Consider the following 17,543-nt stretch of genomic DNA (forward strand, 5'->3'; position numbering starts at 1 on the left):
AATTCCAACGCATGCTTTTAACTCCCTATCTAATGTAATGGTTGGTTTTTATTTTAAACCAGGATGGAATTCATGCATTAATAAATTTGACCAAAATTTGAATCTTATTTGGTGGTTTTATAGTAGAAGTGTACAATTTCAATATTCTATTAGCTGTTTTCAGACAGAGAGGCATATTTAGCGCACCCAGATCGCGGTCAGGAAGATAAGAAGAGCATACGCCCTACGTCATGGCATGTGATATTAGTAATAAATATTGTTGGTCTTTACTCGATATCGTCGGGTCAACTTGCATTCTAATGGCTTAAAACAATTATGGGACGCTTTTCAGAGTCGCACAGCCTTTTTCTAATTTTACTGGAGTAAGATTTGGAGTCGAGCGTTGAACCATCAACAAACTGGAAGAGATGCCGCAACGTAAGTTCGTTTAGATGTAAAAGGAAAACAACCCACTGGGGGGGGGGGGTTGCGAAGCTTTTACTCCAATTGAATGATTCCAGCTTTTAATCTAGTGAACTGAAAATATTTTGAAATATGCAACAGATACAACAGTCAACTTTTAACAAATATTTAAACCACGTGACTTCCTCATCATTTCCCCCGTATAAACAAAGAAATAGAGCCTATTTCTGTTCAAAACAGGCCCGTTATTTCGATATTTTCAAGGAGGGGGGGCGGGATAAAGGGCTTGAACTCGATGAAATTTTATTAAAAACTACAAAATCATGCCCGCGTATATGTAAAAACCTTAGTTGTTTTAAAGTAAGGGGGCCTTTGACCCCCTTCACCCTAACCCTGAAAGGAAACACCTGGTTCAAGGGGTGGTCTTATGCCGTTGATGTGATTAAAAATTCGAAGTATTGCAGCGTATTAGGTATGTAGCTACTTTGTAATGTGTCACTCGTTTTTAAGTATTTTTATATAAAATTCCCAAAATTCTTCTCAAATTTCAGATCTTTTCCCAGAACAGAAAAAATTAACTCACAGGCTTGAAATTTTCTCAGTAGTTTGCGTTAGGAAGTTAAAAAAATGCCGCACTTAGTCTTAAAGTTCAGTGGAATTTAAAATAATTTGTAAACTTTCTCTTTATTTCATGTTTTTTCTAAAATTTAAGTCTCTTGCCAGAGCAGAAGACATTAACTCAGAGTCGCGAAGTTTTGCACAGCAATTAGTTTTAGGGAGTCACAAATTTTTCCGCATTGAGGCTTAGTGCTCTGCAGAATTTTAATTTTTTCGGCCCACTCTATTGCTGTAGCTGGAAAAATTTAATAACTTAATTTTTTGACATGTAAAACATGTCAAACCATTCGGCAACTGAGAAATGTCTTATAAAATGAACTATAATGGCTTAATGCATATAAACCTGAATAAAGGTTTTAAAATCATTTTTATAGACATATTTTCTTACTTTTTTAGATGAATTTAGTTATCTTTTCTTCAAAGAATATTACTGATCTAACGAAACATATCGAATGTACGTGAGTATGTCGAGCAGAGAGATCACCTGCGACTTTTTTAAATGAACGAAGTCGTTCAAATGAACGAGTAAAATGAACGGATCAAAAGAATGAACGATCCTCTGATGAACGGATCATTAAAAAGAACGACATTGCACACCTCTACTAAAAATACAAAGTAGTAATATCAATGCAAAAAGATGTCATATCTCATCAAAAACAACCCTGTTGTAAAAATTTCCCCGCCAAGAAAACCTTTAACTTTTCCGCACAAAAAAAGCTTTCATTCTAAACCCAAAATCCCTCAGCCTTAAAAAGTTATAATATCTAGTTTGCCCGCCAAGTATCTGCTAAACTATAATCCTCCCTGTTCTTCTCATTCATCATACCTACTTCCGTTAGAACCTCCTCCCACCTTCAACTCCTCTGAAATATGGATATATCCTTTAAATTGTTTATCCTGTTCGGCGGGAAGCTTTTTGCTCACCAAGCAACCACTTCACTTAGCAAAGCTTCCCGCCAAACAGGTTTATATGCCTGTTATAGGGTTATATGCTGACATACAGGTTTATATGCTGACATATATAGAACACATTTGTTTTTCATTTTACATAGGTTGTTTCTAATAATATTAAGTGAAACGGCGTTAATCAATACGCCTCTAAACCTGCATACACGTATATAGATCTAGTTTTTTACGTTTGTTATTTTCCTATTTATGCTTTTAACCTTCTTTTACTCATTATGTTTTCATCGATTTACCTTTTTTATTTTTAAACATCTGTACATATAAACTACAAAACCATAGTTAAGCACAAAAATACTATTGCAGGCACGCGTTTTGGACAATCACCAAACAAAAAACGTAAATGGAAGAGTTTTTTTTTTGGAATCGATTCTTGAAAAAACAAATCCTACATGAGTGTTTTCTATAAGTTTCTCATAAATTCACACGTACAGAAACGAAAGCATAATTTCAATGCATTTATGAATTTTTGTACCATTTGAATGCATCGAAATTTTCTCGAAGCTTCTAAATTAGTTAAAACAGAAATAATAATTATATCAGTACAAATTCGAGTCTCATTAGTAACGCAAAAAAAAAAAAGAAAAAGAAAGCTATTTTTATATTTGTTATCAGAAACAAATTTTTGGTTTGAAAGAAAAACTTTAATATTAGTTAACCTTATTTAACGCAATCTCAGTTTTTACTGCTTCTGCAATTGCAGATTCTTCGTCGTTTATCCCCCCCCCCCTCCCGTTGTCTCCGAGATAAGTTCTTCATTACCTGGCAAGAGTCCTTCTGTCCAGCTTTGTATCCTGCACAAAGCATTGTTTCGACAATAGCATCACCGTACGCCTTACGGCATTCTTCATCAGAAATTAAAGGCAAAGTTACTGCTTGCAGTCTCGTTGGAATAACTCTGCCCCCTATAAATGTTATGGATATAAAAGATTCATGATAAGTATAAAATTTAAATTTAACTTATATTCATACAGTTCAATATCAATTTCACTCATTCAGAGATTAGTAAATGTAGAGAGTTTATAGTTGTGATTTTTAACGTGAGACAAACATTCTAGTTTCTTGCCTTTCCGTATTTCTGTTTAAAATTTACCGAATTAATTTTTGTTTGCAATGACATCTGAAACAAGGAAACAAAATCTAATTAAAATCATATTTTCTTTAAGCTTTTAACCGAAGCAAAATAGCGTTAACAATCACTTTGATTCCAGAGATCATATGATTCTGAAGTGTAATTAGGTGCCTTTTTTTCTGACATGTAGGGAAGTAACAATGACTTATAATTTCTCCAAGTAGGAGAAAAAGAAAAGAGTTATCCAATTTTTTAAAAAGCATTTTAACCATTTTAACATTACTAAAAACATTTATCCAAAAAGTTCAAGCATTTTAACTCTTCATTTTGAATATCTTAACAGACAAATGTCAAAATTTTAAAATTCAAATTCAATATTTTGACTAACATTGCAAGCTTTTGAGTTAATCTTTTTCAGTTAATCTTTTTTTTAGCGAAGAGAAAAGTATTCAAGAAGAGAATACCAGTAAGAATTGTATGCATGTGTCTTAGCGCAGTTTTACAGCGTAGCATAGTACTTGAATTTAGTACTTCTCATAAAAACTATAGTTTACAAATTTAGCCATAAAGGTAGAAATTTAAATTTTAAAATTGGCATCTTTAAAAAATTACACAACATCAAATTTCAAAGAAAGTACTAAATAAAAAAACAGTACTAATTCGGATTTACAAAATTCCTTTTCCTGTGGGAAAAAAAAACTTCGATAGCACTTCAGAAACAATCTGGGACATTTTACATTTCTTTATTTTTACAGGCATATTCAAACATTATTCAAATTTATTTTTTTAAAAGTATGAATTGAAAAATTTTAAAATTCAGTGGTTGTGCTTTATTTACAGTATCCTTAGCAATTGTTTTTAAAAAATTCTACCAGAGAGCCCTTTTTATTTTGGCGCTTCTCAGAAACGAAATTCTTAAATTGTAATTCGTTTGGAGCCCTTACAGGCGATGTATTATAGCTACATGCTCTTATTATGCGGTGCATGAACATGTATGTTAATATTTAAAATTGACTCTAATGTAACAAAAGACTGTTTCAGAGAAAACTACACATATTTACGTAATGCTTTCGCATAATCTCTAAGCCTGATCCATTAGAGTTTATAATGCAGTTCTTTATAAGTCAAAAGTCGTTTCACGCCTTTTGCCATTGGTTTCACGGCAAACTAGTGGAAATAAGAACCATGAAATAAACCCACACGCCTAAGCAATTAAAAAAAGATTATTCAACTGGTGTTAAATAATCTATGAGCATTGGTGTTCCTTCTTGGAGCGTAACTGGAAAAATTCGGAATAGAGCTATTGCTAAATGAGTAACTGAAATAACTGCAACTTAAGTGACTACATACGACCTAAATATGATGCTGAAATCTCAGAGATTAGCAAAATCCAGCTTACACAATTCTTGCTTCCTGGAAACCACACATTACATCTGTAAAGAGTTAATTACTATTTCGAGAAGCAGAACTTAAGATGTTAATGATGTTTCGTTTTTGACATTGAAAGTCTTAAATACGGTATGTTTTATACAACAGATTTGTATAAAATTTGTTGTTTAATTTGTTGTTTAATTTGTTGTTCTTAATTTGTAGAAAAATGCAGCATAATAAAACAATGCTACTTTAAATAATTGAAAAGATAGTGTAAGCTAAAAATAAGAAACTATACAAGAAATTGAAGAGCAAAAAAGTAACTGTCCGTCCAGTTTGTTGCTTCAATCACAGAAAGCTGCTAGATATTTCACATTTTCTATTTAAAGTTTTCTTTTCCTATTAAACACTTCAGAAGTAAGATACCATTTTAGTTCTTAAAAAAAAAAGTTGAAAATACGCTGTACAAAAAAAGGCTAGCATATTACAAATAATGGAAAATTTAACGATGGTTTTTTTTCTTCTGCATTGCTAGTTGAACAAATTATATGAGATAATATCATGTGCTAAAATGTTTCCATGCATACTTGGAAACTTCAATAATTTTTAATGCTTTCTTGTGAAGAATATATCCTCTCTTCCCAACTCAACTTTCTGTAATCTCGTGCCGGCTTATCATGCTACTCCTTCTATATTTAGAACCATCTATTTGCTTCATCAAACTCACCTCTTATCTCTGATAATTATTATAAATTATTGCTCTCATTTGTTAATTGAAAAAACTTTTTTGATCAGTAGATAAAACTGTATGTTGTGAGACAAGAATTACCTATAAGATGAAAATCTTATTTGTGTCGGTTTCTGAGGCCCTATATTTTGAGCCATCGTTAAGAATTGCGACATAAAATACTTTTTTCTGATATTAACTATCTTTACAATCTTATTACATGGTAGTTATATAGGGCGCTCAAAAAGTCCTTGACACATTTTAAAAATTCATAAAAATTCAACAAATTGTCGTATGAATATGCGGTTATATATATATATATATATATATATATATATATATATATATATATATATATATATATATATATATATATATATATATATATATATATATATAGCGTCATTATGCTTCACAGGGTTGAAGAATTTTACATTGACGGTTGCATTGTCACAATAAGAATTTGTTTTTCTTACTGTGACGATACATCCGTCAATATAAATTGCTTATAATTATCCCTTTTTCTTCTTTTCCTTTTATTTATTAATATTTTTTTTACAATGTCATAAAAAATTCTTGAACATGCGAAGTATTATGGCGCAAGGCACATATTCATGTGACAATTTGCTCCTTTTCTATGAATTTTTAAAATGTGTCATGGACTTTTCGGTCACCCTATATACACTGCTTGACAATTGCTAAGGAACAATTACGTTTTTCAGAATAGTTAAGAATAGGTAATGATTAAAGAAACAGAACGAAGTATATAGTTAGTAGGGAGGATGTGCCTTTATTATAAGTACAAAATGGTACAGATATTACTGCATCAATGAAGTAAAAACTTAAAAATAAAAAAATAATCCTTAGATGATTTTCATACACCCAAAAAAAAAAATGATCTAGGTCAGAATGATTTAGACATGAGTACCTTAATATGATGTATGATTACCAGGGATACTGATGCACAATTTATATCTGTTTTCCATACTCCCCACTAATTATTAAGGAGTGCTTGGGGGATGTTTTCCCATTCCTCTCTCAGGGCGGATTTGAGTTCTTGTACTGTTTTGGGAGGGACGGTTCTTCGCGCAACACGTCTGCCAAGAGCCTCCCAGGCAAGTTCAATTGGATATAAGTCGGGAAAGTAAGCAGGCCACTGCATACGGAGAATGTTTTAACTTTTCAGTGTGTCTGATACTTCAATGCTCCAGTGTGACCGAGTATCGTCGTCCGTAAAGGGAAAGTCTGATTCTACAGTCCCCCTAAAAAGACGAACATGGTCCAGCATAACATCTCTGCAATACATTTGAGACGTTTGGCTTTCTTATTCAAAAATGTGAAGCGATGTTCTGCCATTGTGCATGATGCCTGCCTACACCATGGCGCTTAGGCCGTACCAATCACGTTCGCAAACAAATTTTTGTGCATAACGTGTTCCACGCTCGATCCACAGTAGTTGGTGACCAGAATAACTTGTCACACTGAAACGAGATTCGTCAGAGAATATCACTCTAGACCAGTTTTGATGATCCCACCAACATGTTCCTTACACCAGCGTAATATCTCTCGACGATGGCGTGGTTGAACTTGGATGCAACGTACGGGTTTCCTTGCATACAAACCGACATTATTTACTCGCCGTGAGATGGTTCTTGCAGAAACATGCGTACCGGTAGCGGTTGTTAGATTTGCATCTATCTGTCCAAGAGTGAATTTTCTGTTCCTTTTTGCCACGAGGGCTACATAGCGGTCCTCTGAAGGTGTGGTGCTCTTACCACGACCCCCGGCATGCTTTTGCAATACATTTCCACCTTCAGCAGTCGTCTTTAATCGGGAGATAGCACTTTTTTATACACCCATCGCAGCAGCCACAGTGGTGACACTTTGACCTGCTTCCAGTCATCCAACCGCTCATCCACGATCGTAGACACTCAAATGATGTCTTGCTGACATTTTACTCTTAAGTATTTCAAGAACCAAACAGAATTTCCGAGAAAAACCTTTTTTAACATCCAGCACTATTTTTGTTAAAAACCAAACAGCGTGAATTTTCGTACGAATCTTGAGCGTGTATGCACTGTCTTTTCTACAGTTAACGAGTCTTGGTCCATCTGAACTTGAATTTATTTTCATTGGCCAAGTGGTTGAGGTATAAATTTGCATAAATCACTTGTTCCTTAGCAATTGTCAAGCAGTGTACTACACAGTTTATTTGCTTTACTTGACGCGTTAATTTGTAATGCATCGTGATCAATGCGCCCACATCATGTCGAATAATTTTATTAATATGAAGAAGATGTGGAATCAACATTTCAGCCAACCCCAAATTCGTTTATAGTGGTTTTTAAAAGCAGTTATTAGTGTTCGAGATATTAAAATGAAGGCAAAGATGTTACTTTATTTTTCCGCTGAGTCATAGACAAAATTGTTTTTTTTTTTTTTTTCTGTTTCCCTGTAAAAATAGATAGCTAAGTGAGTAAAATAATGCAAACAAAGATATCAAGATTGACCAAATTTTCTATGAAACCAACACTGCGTATAAAAACTTAGTTAAAAATAAATACTAACAGAAAAATTCACGGAAACAAGAGAATGTTGAATTTAGGCTAGGGAGAGGAGCTTGCTAGCCTCTATCTGTCATCTTCGAGGCTTAATTTACAGTAATAATATAACTAATTAAGAAAGTTTAATCAAATAAAAATTTAAGAATTATCTGCAATTCAAATGATGAAAATGTACGTCCGTCTGCTTGACTCCTCATTCATTCCCTTACTAAGTTAGAAAATTAAACGATTCATGCGGACCTTTTTACTTAAATATTTTTCGTTACTTACCTTCCATTTTTCAATTTTCAATTTGAACGATTTTTAAGCGTTTAACGACTCATAACACAAGTAGCAATAAATAGGCGTTAAGACTTATAACTCAGGGTTTAATTTACATGGGAGATCACAGAAGCTGAGCTCCTGTACATGTTTTCAATTTTATATGGACTTTTACATATTTGACGGAATTAAGATCTATTTTTGGGCTCAAATAAGTTCTGAAGATTTATCTACCGAGTTAAGCACAGAAGACATGTCTGCCCTTTTTTAATCAAAATTGAGTAATTGTCACCGAGTTGTTGAATCGAGTACATGGAGGAGTAAAACTTCAAAAAGTAATTTCTTATATTGAGCTCAGCTGCAGATACGATTTTTGAGATTAACACAGCTGTATAGGAATCTCGCAGATTTCTATGTTAGAAATGAAGCTTTTAACTTCAATTACAATAGTGAGATATTTTTTATAACGAATTGTATGATGAATAAGTTATGCGGGGAAAGACCTGGAGAAAAGTTTTTTTATTGCCACATTATTGAGGATATTCTTTGAACCTTTCACACATAATAAAGTAGAACATTAGTGCTTACTGGCGAAATATTTTTTTTTCATCTAAAAACTCAATAACTCTAGAAATGAATATTGTTTCCTAAAATTCAAGTCAAATATGGAACCTGAATATGTACTTCATTTATTTTTTCATTAAATACAAAACAAATGCAGTAAATTAGGAAAATTACCTCCAAACTAAACGTCTAAAGAAAGAGCGGCAAAGTGAATGTCTAAGCAATTGGAGTGTATTTTCAGCTAGCCAATTTTCGCAGCTGATCAGCAAGCAAAGCAACAAGAAATGCAGCTGAGCAACAGGAAATTCAAATTTAGGTTCAAGACATAAAAATTTCCAGCTTTTAAGAATCTTTAGTCTGTATAGTAATATACTATTTAATGCTGTATTATACGTCTTTAATAGAAAAATTTCAAAGTTTCTTCCTCCCTCCACTGCTTATGTTTCTTTTTTTTTTTTTTTGTCAGTGAATGAAATGTAGAAGAACAAATAAAAATAACAAATGAAAGTAATTAAAAAAAAATCATGAACCTTCTTTCAAAGCTCCCCAACCAGACACAACTGCATGACCACGTGGCTCATGTCCAGGTGCTGGTAAGCAGATAGAACGTACACCACCATCTCCTCGTCCCACTTCAAAAGGTGGCTGAACTTTCAAAAGGGCAATATCATTTTGAAGAGTGAACGTTGAAAAGCCTTCATGAATTCTTCCATCAATGACCTAAAAGAGTAGCAATCATTGACATTGTACTACATAATGTCAGTGACAAAATAATTCCAAAATTATTAAAATGAAATAGTTGTGTCACAATTATAATTACATCATACTCAAATCGGCTGTCTGAGCTTCGTTGGTTAGAATCATTTCAAAATATACTTGCAGCATGATACAGTATAAAAGCATTATTGACATGATTGTGAAGCTGGCGTCTTCGAAGAAAAAACTGACCGTTTGCATTGAGAATAAAGCATTGAAGTACTAGAAAGTCACTTTTGAAATAAGAATAGAAATTTTAAGATTAACAGAATAAGTAAAATTTTAAAATTTAACGAAAACGAATTAAACGAAATTCAATGTACTTAAAAAAATATGGAATACAATGTACTTAAAATAGTTTGAGTTGATTTGAAGGAAAAAATCCATAAACTATTTTTTTTCGAATCAAGAAAAAATAAATTGCGTACTTCATTTGTACTTTTATTTTAATTGTTAAGATTATCATTTTTAATTTTAAGAACAGCAATGATTGAAAAATAAACAAGTGTAATTAATTGCTTCATAGCTAAACTAAACAAAGTACTCGTATATTTTAGTTCCTACTGCTTTTAAATTACAGTTGCTGCAATTTATGTCAATACAGTGAAACCTGTGTATAACAATACTGTCTATAACAATAAAACTGTCTATTATGATATTTTCCTTAGTCCCAGAAAAATTTAGCGAAAATAATCAAACTGTCAATAACGATAACCTGTCTATAACAATATTTTTTAGATCCCAACAGTATAGTTGTAGATAGGTTTTTCCTGTATATTGTGTTGCGTTAAATTCTCTACTTTTCGGCGTGTTTATTCAAATGTATTTGTTCATACATTTTGCATCAATAATATTTTTTCACTTAATTACTTAAGCTACTGATATACTCATTAAATGCTTCTTTAAGCAATAATGAGTATATCAGTAGCTTAAGAATAAAATTACTTAAACGGAGCAAAAACTAATGGAATAATTTCCATCACAAATTCTCAGAAATGCAAATTTAAGAATAAATCATTGCTGTTTTCAATATAAAAGTTATATACAGCTGACGCTCGATTTTATGAATTATTAGAGATCTCAAAAAGTGTTTATGAAATTGGAAATTCATAAAATCCAACAGTATTGCTTTGATACAAAAACATTTTGGGACTGGAAAGCTGTTTTTAGAATCGTTTTTTCGTAAATTAGAGTTTCGTAAAATCGAGTGTCATAGATTTCCTTCATAAAATCTAATATAAGAATTATCACTCGAGAATGCATGTGAATTTAACAACAGAACATTTTGTTTCTATCTGTTTTAATCGTTTGTAACAAGTATTTTCAAATATTTAAGTTGCTGAGCATAATGCGTTTCAGTTTTTTAAATTGCTTAATACATTTGGTCGGATTTGACATTTTTGTGCATATGTTTACATTTTGTTACGGGATTTTTAATTTTTGGCTTTTAGTTTTTATGTATTTGTGATAAAATTAAACATCATGTGTCATAATATGAAGTATCTACTTTCAAAAAAAAAAAAATGTTTTGTACGTAAAAAAATTGATTTTCACTTGTTGCGGAAGTGACCGTAGTTACACACGTAACACGTAAAAATCATTATTCTTTTAAAAACAAATTTTGTTTTTAGGAAGTTGATAGTTTATTATGATACATAATTTTTTACATTCAAATACTTCAAAAATAAAACCCAAAATTCAAAATTTTGGGAATAAAGTGCAAATATTTGCATAAAAGTGTCACATCATTGCAAAAAGATTGAGCAAATTATTTGAATCATGTGCCTTAGTTTGTCAGATAATAATTAAGTGAAATGTAGAATGAACAAAATAGTCTTACTTCGTGAACGGATGATTTCTTTTCTTCCCCAAATCGTATTTTGTTTTCTTCAGAAAGGTCACTTGTTCCTGCAACTACTCTATACTTGGAAAGTTTTGCCCTAGAATTTAAAGTTATTGATCAAGAAAAATAAGTGAACATATGATCTTTTCGATGAGTTATGTGTTTAAGCAGTAGATAGCATTTATATTCTAGAAATTGTCCACAGATCACCTAACCACTTTCAGGAAAAAATAGTTTTTACCACCCAATTTATCTAAAAATTGAAGATATTGGTTTTATATAATCATTACAACTCACTGAAAGCATACTATTTCTTGAACAACTAGTTTTCTTTTTTTTAATTTTAAACAGAGTCGTTAATTACGGTTTAACTAAACTTGAAAATTTAAAATGTTCAGTACACAATTTTAGAAACATAAATTAAGTTAAAGAAAAATTAAATTTTTAGTGTATAGACGGAAGACTATTAAACCTGCATTAGAATAATAAACAATGTTCTGCTATAACATCAATGGTAACAAATTTATCTGTTTTCATCACGAAAAAGAAATTAATGTTCGGGAAGACATTTTAAGCTAAACTAGACGAATTTAAAGGAGGGGGGATGCTTTGAATGGCCATTTTTGCGACACGTGCTTAAAAATTATAATGTACCTTTTCCAACTGTACGTCTTGACTGATAATCCTCCTTTTATTAAAGCCTTTCCGTTCCTTTGGTCGAAAATATGTTTCTAGATATCTGCAATTGGGCGACGTTTCGAGTTCTGCTCCGCTAAAAGTTGCTTTTATATTGATCTCCAGAGTCTCAAGTTATCCATTGCTCTTCGGTACATTTTGTTTTCGAACATTCCTGAATCGACTGTTAACTATATTTGTAACACATGGATCACTTTGTCGAAAAAGCGTAATCTGTTCTAATGCGTTGTTCTTTTAAATGCAAAATTGTTTCGATAGTGGAAGCGGGGAAAGAACGGGATACGGGTCATTCTTGCAAAAATAGTACAAATCATGTCCAAAACTTGAATTTTGTTTATCAATTCAAAAAATCTCTGCAGAAGTTAATCTATTTCTTCTCTCTTTTTTTCCCAATTTAAAAGTCATGTTTTGCACAAATGTAATTTATGAAGTTCTAAAAGAATATTTGGATTGTTTCGTGTAATAGAGTAGACAAATAAGTCTTTAAAAAATAAAATTGATCACGAAGAAAATCTACAATTACAGAAGAAGCACAAAACAAACTAATGACTTCAAAACTGTTATACTGTCTACAATTAAAAGGAAAAAATATCTTTACATCAGTAGTACAAATGTTCAACATATCAAATTAACTATCAGTAAAACAGAATTGAACTCACCTTGTTCATTGACTGCAGAATTCAAAGTACCTGACTTAGCTCGTAAATTACTCTACTGTACTTACTTATTAGTTTCCTTTAAAATATTACCAGATTCAATGCAATTGTTTATTTTAGTTTCGAAATGGCTGTAGCAGAACAGACAGAGTGAAACATGAAAATTTTTGGGACTTTCACAAACATCAATTTTTTTCAGAGATTTTTTTCTGTCATAAGTTGTGTTGTAACTTAATTTTTATGGGAAAGATATAATATCAACAATAATTTCTATTTTTGTGAAACAATCTTAAATCACATTTTGGACATGTTTGAGTAGAGCAACCGGTAGCACCGGCCGGTTGATTTGATGAAGTCAGTGGTAAGTGCGGTGAGTGTCCATGGGATGTTTTCATTAGCCTGTAACTTTATTAGAACGTACCTGGTTAGTCAACTTAACCGGTTGCTCTCTTAAGACATACTCTTAAACTTCCAATGATTGGAAGCAGTGACACGCAATGATTCTACTTCTTGTTCAAAAAGCGAATATTTTTGAACCCTTTTTAAATTACTTGTGCACAAACAATTGGTTCCTAGTTACTCTAAATTATATATATATATATATATATATATATTCCAAAGTCTTGGACACAATATGTACCATTTTCGCGAGAATGGCCTGTTACCTATATTTTATCAAATATCGCGCAAGTAAACCACGTCTTTGATGAAGAAGTGTGCTACAGAATAAATCACTGGTGATTGCAACTTAGCGATTATTCCCTACGTTGTTTGATAATCTTTATTTAAAGTATGCCGAGTACTGTTAATTGTTATATCTTGAATTTCTATAGACTCTTCAAGCACGTTTATAGAACCGTAATTGAGGTCCTTCTTTTAATTGAAAAACCGATGATTCCATGTCAATCGATAAAAGAATCGGAGCTAAGACGGACCGCCGGGGGTAGAACGGGATAACATCCCAGTCTCCCCTCCATATTTTTGTCACACTATAGAACTTGAACAAGTGTTTTTGATCAATTAATGTGCTGAAACATTTTCTAGAAAGACGAATAGATAATAGGGAGTTGCAAATCTCGGAAACTCTCCATTTAAAATAATCTCGAGAACGCCATTAAAAAAATAAAAAGAGTGAAAAAATAGAAATAATCGAAATGACAATGCTGATTGCTTATACTTCGGTCATTTCTATTCTACATCCCCCAAACAGCTGAGTGCCGTATTAGAACTGGTTTTAAATAAGTGCACAACGCACAATGCACACTCGCAAGGTATAAGCAGCCATTTTTTTCAATAGTATAAAAAAGGAGCGATGAAGAATGGGAGAAATTTAAAGAAAGAACAATGCATTTTATAATAAAAGTTGCATTGGAACATTATTTTTAGTTCTTGTCACTAAATTTGTACCTTCAAAAAAAGGGAAAATTTTTCACTTTTTACCCCATGAGACGAAGTAAAATAAAATATTTTTCCAAAGAAATATTTTCTCTTCAATTATTAGAAATAAAAGAAAGTGAAACAATTTCACTGATCAATAAATGAGAGAAAAATAAGTAAATAAAACCGATTGAATTAAAAAAGTAAGTGAATCAGTGAATAAATAAGTAAATTATTAAATGAAAGAATGTAAATAAATTAATCAATAAACGAATATGTAAGTGATTTAGTGAATGAGAGTAAACGAAATGAACTACATATTTCACCTTGCTCCATCCACTGTGAACCACATACATTTGACTAATTGTTCAAAATATTTGAAATTAATAAAGCTCAATAAATAAATTAATAATGAACCGAATATTAGAAGGTTTCAATTAATATTTTAAATGTTAATACGGAAGAGTTTTTTTTTTTTTTTTTGCTTTATTATAACAAAATTAATGTTTTAGTCTCAACAACATATTACAATATGAGAATCGATTTTTGAATAATTGCTTGTATTAGCATATGCTTTGATCTTCAGAGGTAATTTTTTTCTGGCCTACACGTGTTACTATATAGCTGAAATATTACCAGATAGGTTACGCTAAAAACAGAGTAAGTACTCCACCATTTCACTTTGCTCCGCTATTTCTCTTTGTCTTACGTTCCCCTACATTTAAAACAACAATTTAGCTTCTATTTGAGCAGGTCAAAGACCGCATAGATTTGAAATACGACCGCATAGATTTGAATAGCTTACGACTTTTTCAACGGCAAGAAAATAGCTCACTTTAAAAAGCAAAAAAAAAATATATATATATATAATAATAATAATAATAATAAATATATAAATAAAACTATCATCGAAGTATTTTTTCAAAAAATACTTAGATGCTTAATAAACTTTTATATATATATATATATATATATATATATATATATATATATATATATATAATATATATATATATATATATATATATATATATATATATATATATATATATATATATATATATATATAGTAAGCGCTTCAAAAGAATACGTTTTTTACTAGTGACGGTTAAAATTACTAACTTTGTGAGTTGCTCAGGGTAACTCGTTCACTGAAAGGAACTAATCATTTTTGAAAGTTCAGCAGCTTTTTATCTTAATTCTTTATTGGAGGGGGAAAATCTGAAAATATTTGTAATAGTAATAACAGTGTATCTTTCAGTTTAGCATTTGTTGATTTAATTTTATATTGATACTCATGTTGATTAATTATATATATATATATATATATATATATATATATATATATATATATATATATATATATATATATATATATATATTATACTAGTAAAAACGTATTCTTTTGAAGCGCTTACTAATAAAAAAGCTAAGCATATCTTACTACCAATTTATTTACGCAACTTAACCTAACAAACTACAAGACAACTGTTAAATGTTAATAAAAATACTACAACTTTGAAGGACATTTGCTATGTAGGGTTTAAATTGTATTTTAAACTTGGTATTTCAAACAAATATTTGCTACGTTGATAAAGAGTACCACAGTTTCTTAGAAAAAGAGGAAAAATACTAAGAGGAAGGTATTACAAAAAAATAATGAAATATTTAAGATAAGGTGACTCGTTTTAGTTTCGGTATTTCAACCTGAATTTTGAACAATTTGTGAAATAAATGAGTAATTTAATAAATAAATAATGCTTTAACAATGGCACAAGATGCTAAACTTTAATTTAGCTTAAACTTTTATTTCCCGTTCACAAGCAAAGCTTAAAAGTAAACTAAATAAAACACAAAACAGAAACGAAAACAAGGAATTTGAAACGTAATGGAGGCAAAGTAATAAATATTCAAACTAATCATTCTAAAATTTGACATCCATGTTTAAATATTTTATTTTTATCTGTCAAGGAATTGATGAAAGAATGAACAATTTTACTTTGTTGTTATTCCTTTAAGTTTTCCAGATTTTTAACCTTCAATAAAACTTTGAGCGAAAAATCTGATGAACTATCCAAAAGAACTAGTTCCTTTCAGTGAGTGAGTCGCTCTGATTACATCACAAAACTAGCTGTTTCGTCCTCCACTAGTTCGAACATCACCGAGCAAAGCCTGTGCTAATTATTTACAAAATTAAACATACCTTGCCGTCAATATTTTATGCATGCAACTTAACCCAACAAGCTAAAGGATACTTTTTTATGTAGATATAAACTCTGTGTCTTCGAGGGATATTTGCTATGAAGGATTTCCTTGTAACTTAAACTTGGACTTTCAAACAAACCTTTGCTAAGTTCAAAAAAAAAAAATATATATATATATATATATATATATATAAATATATATATATATATATATATATATATATATATATATATATATATAATATATATATATATATATATATATATATATATATATATATATATATATATATATATATATATATATATATATATGCCACAGTTTCTTTGTGAAGTTGAAAATAAAAGCCACCTTTAAAGAAGAAAAACAGTGCGGAAATATAACTATTTTCAATGAAATGCTTTAAAAGAAGTGACACGTTTCAGTTTCACAATTTCAATCAGAAATTTCGAACACAAAAAGAAAAGAAAAAACGAATGAACAATGGTGCAAGATGCTAGCCATCGATTCAGGTCTCATCTTCCTGCACAAAAAAAGCTTGAAATTAATGTAGAATAACATACAAAGCATAAACAAAACAAGAAATTTTGGGACATAAAGGAGGTCAACATTTAAAACCAATAAAGCTAAGATTTCATTTCCCCCTTTGAATGTTTTATTTTAAAACATCATGAGGAAGAATAAAACAAAATAAAATTGAGCTTTTTTAAAAAAAGTCAATTGTTTCGTTTAATTAGCAATACCACATTACCTATATTCAGGAATGAGTCATCAAGATAGTATATAATGATAAATTTACTCGCTGGCGTCGCAAAAAATTGTATTTTAAGTAAAACTCTGACCCAGTGATCTTGCAGCTGCGGAAAACGTCCAAAAATTAAAGCTTTGCATTCAAAAAGAGGTAAGCGTTAACATATAGTATAACCATTGTTTTTTCTATATTATTATTAATTTCTTTAAAAATAATATTTAAATATTATTATTAATAAATTAATTTAAAGTTGAATTTATAAATTCCGTTTGATTGGAACAAATTAATAATTTTGAAATTAATTTTAATATTTTTTTTCTGAAAGTTGATATTATTAATTTTAGAGAATATTAATAATTTTTAAGAAACTATTATCAATAAAAGAATATTACCAAAGCTTAATTACAAACTATAGTGCGTAGAATTTTTTCTCAAAATTTATAAGAGATGAAGGCAACAGTTGGTGCATATATGTCTCGTCAGCAATTAATGCTTCATTTACGAAGCTGGAGACAGAGATAAGACTAAGAAACGAGCTGTGGAAAAGCAAAATCGTAAGTTAATAAATTTTGCTTCAATTTTTAATTTTATTGCTATCAAATTACATATAAAGTATTCACTAACGTTCTGATATGAGTTAATTTCATGATGGGTAAGAAATAAGCATGAAAATTAACTTAAAATCTTGATGTGTAGTTTGGGTGTAGATGACTTACG

General features: G+C 30.5%; 1 protein-coding gene across 1 annotated transcript in view; it reads right to left on the bottom strand.

The window, feature by feature from the left end:
• LOC129218811 (trypsin-1-like) overlaps positions 1–17,543 on the bottom strand; it is a 65,279-nt gene that overhangs the window by 15,826 nt on the left and 31,910 nt on the right. Inside the window, exons 4-6 of the mRNA XM_054853133.1 lie at positions 11,139–11,238; positions 9,073–9,262; positions 2,746–2,888 (exon numbers count right to left, since the gene is read on the bottom strand). Of these exons, the coding sequence (XP_054709108.1) occupies positions 2,746–2,888; positions 9,073–9,262; positions 11,139–11,238 (433 nt within the window). The remainder of the gene's footprint in view (positions 1–2,745; positions 2,889–9,072; positions 9,263–11,138; positions 11,239–17,543) is intronic.

Source organism: Uloborus diversus, chromosome 3 (assembly GCF_026930045.1).
Source record: "Uloborus diversus isolate 005 chromosome 3, Udiv.v.3.1, whole genome shotgun sequence".
Lineage (NCBI taxonomy): Eukaryota > Metazoa > Arthropoda > Arachnida > Araneae > Uloboridae > Uloborus > Uloborus diversus.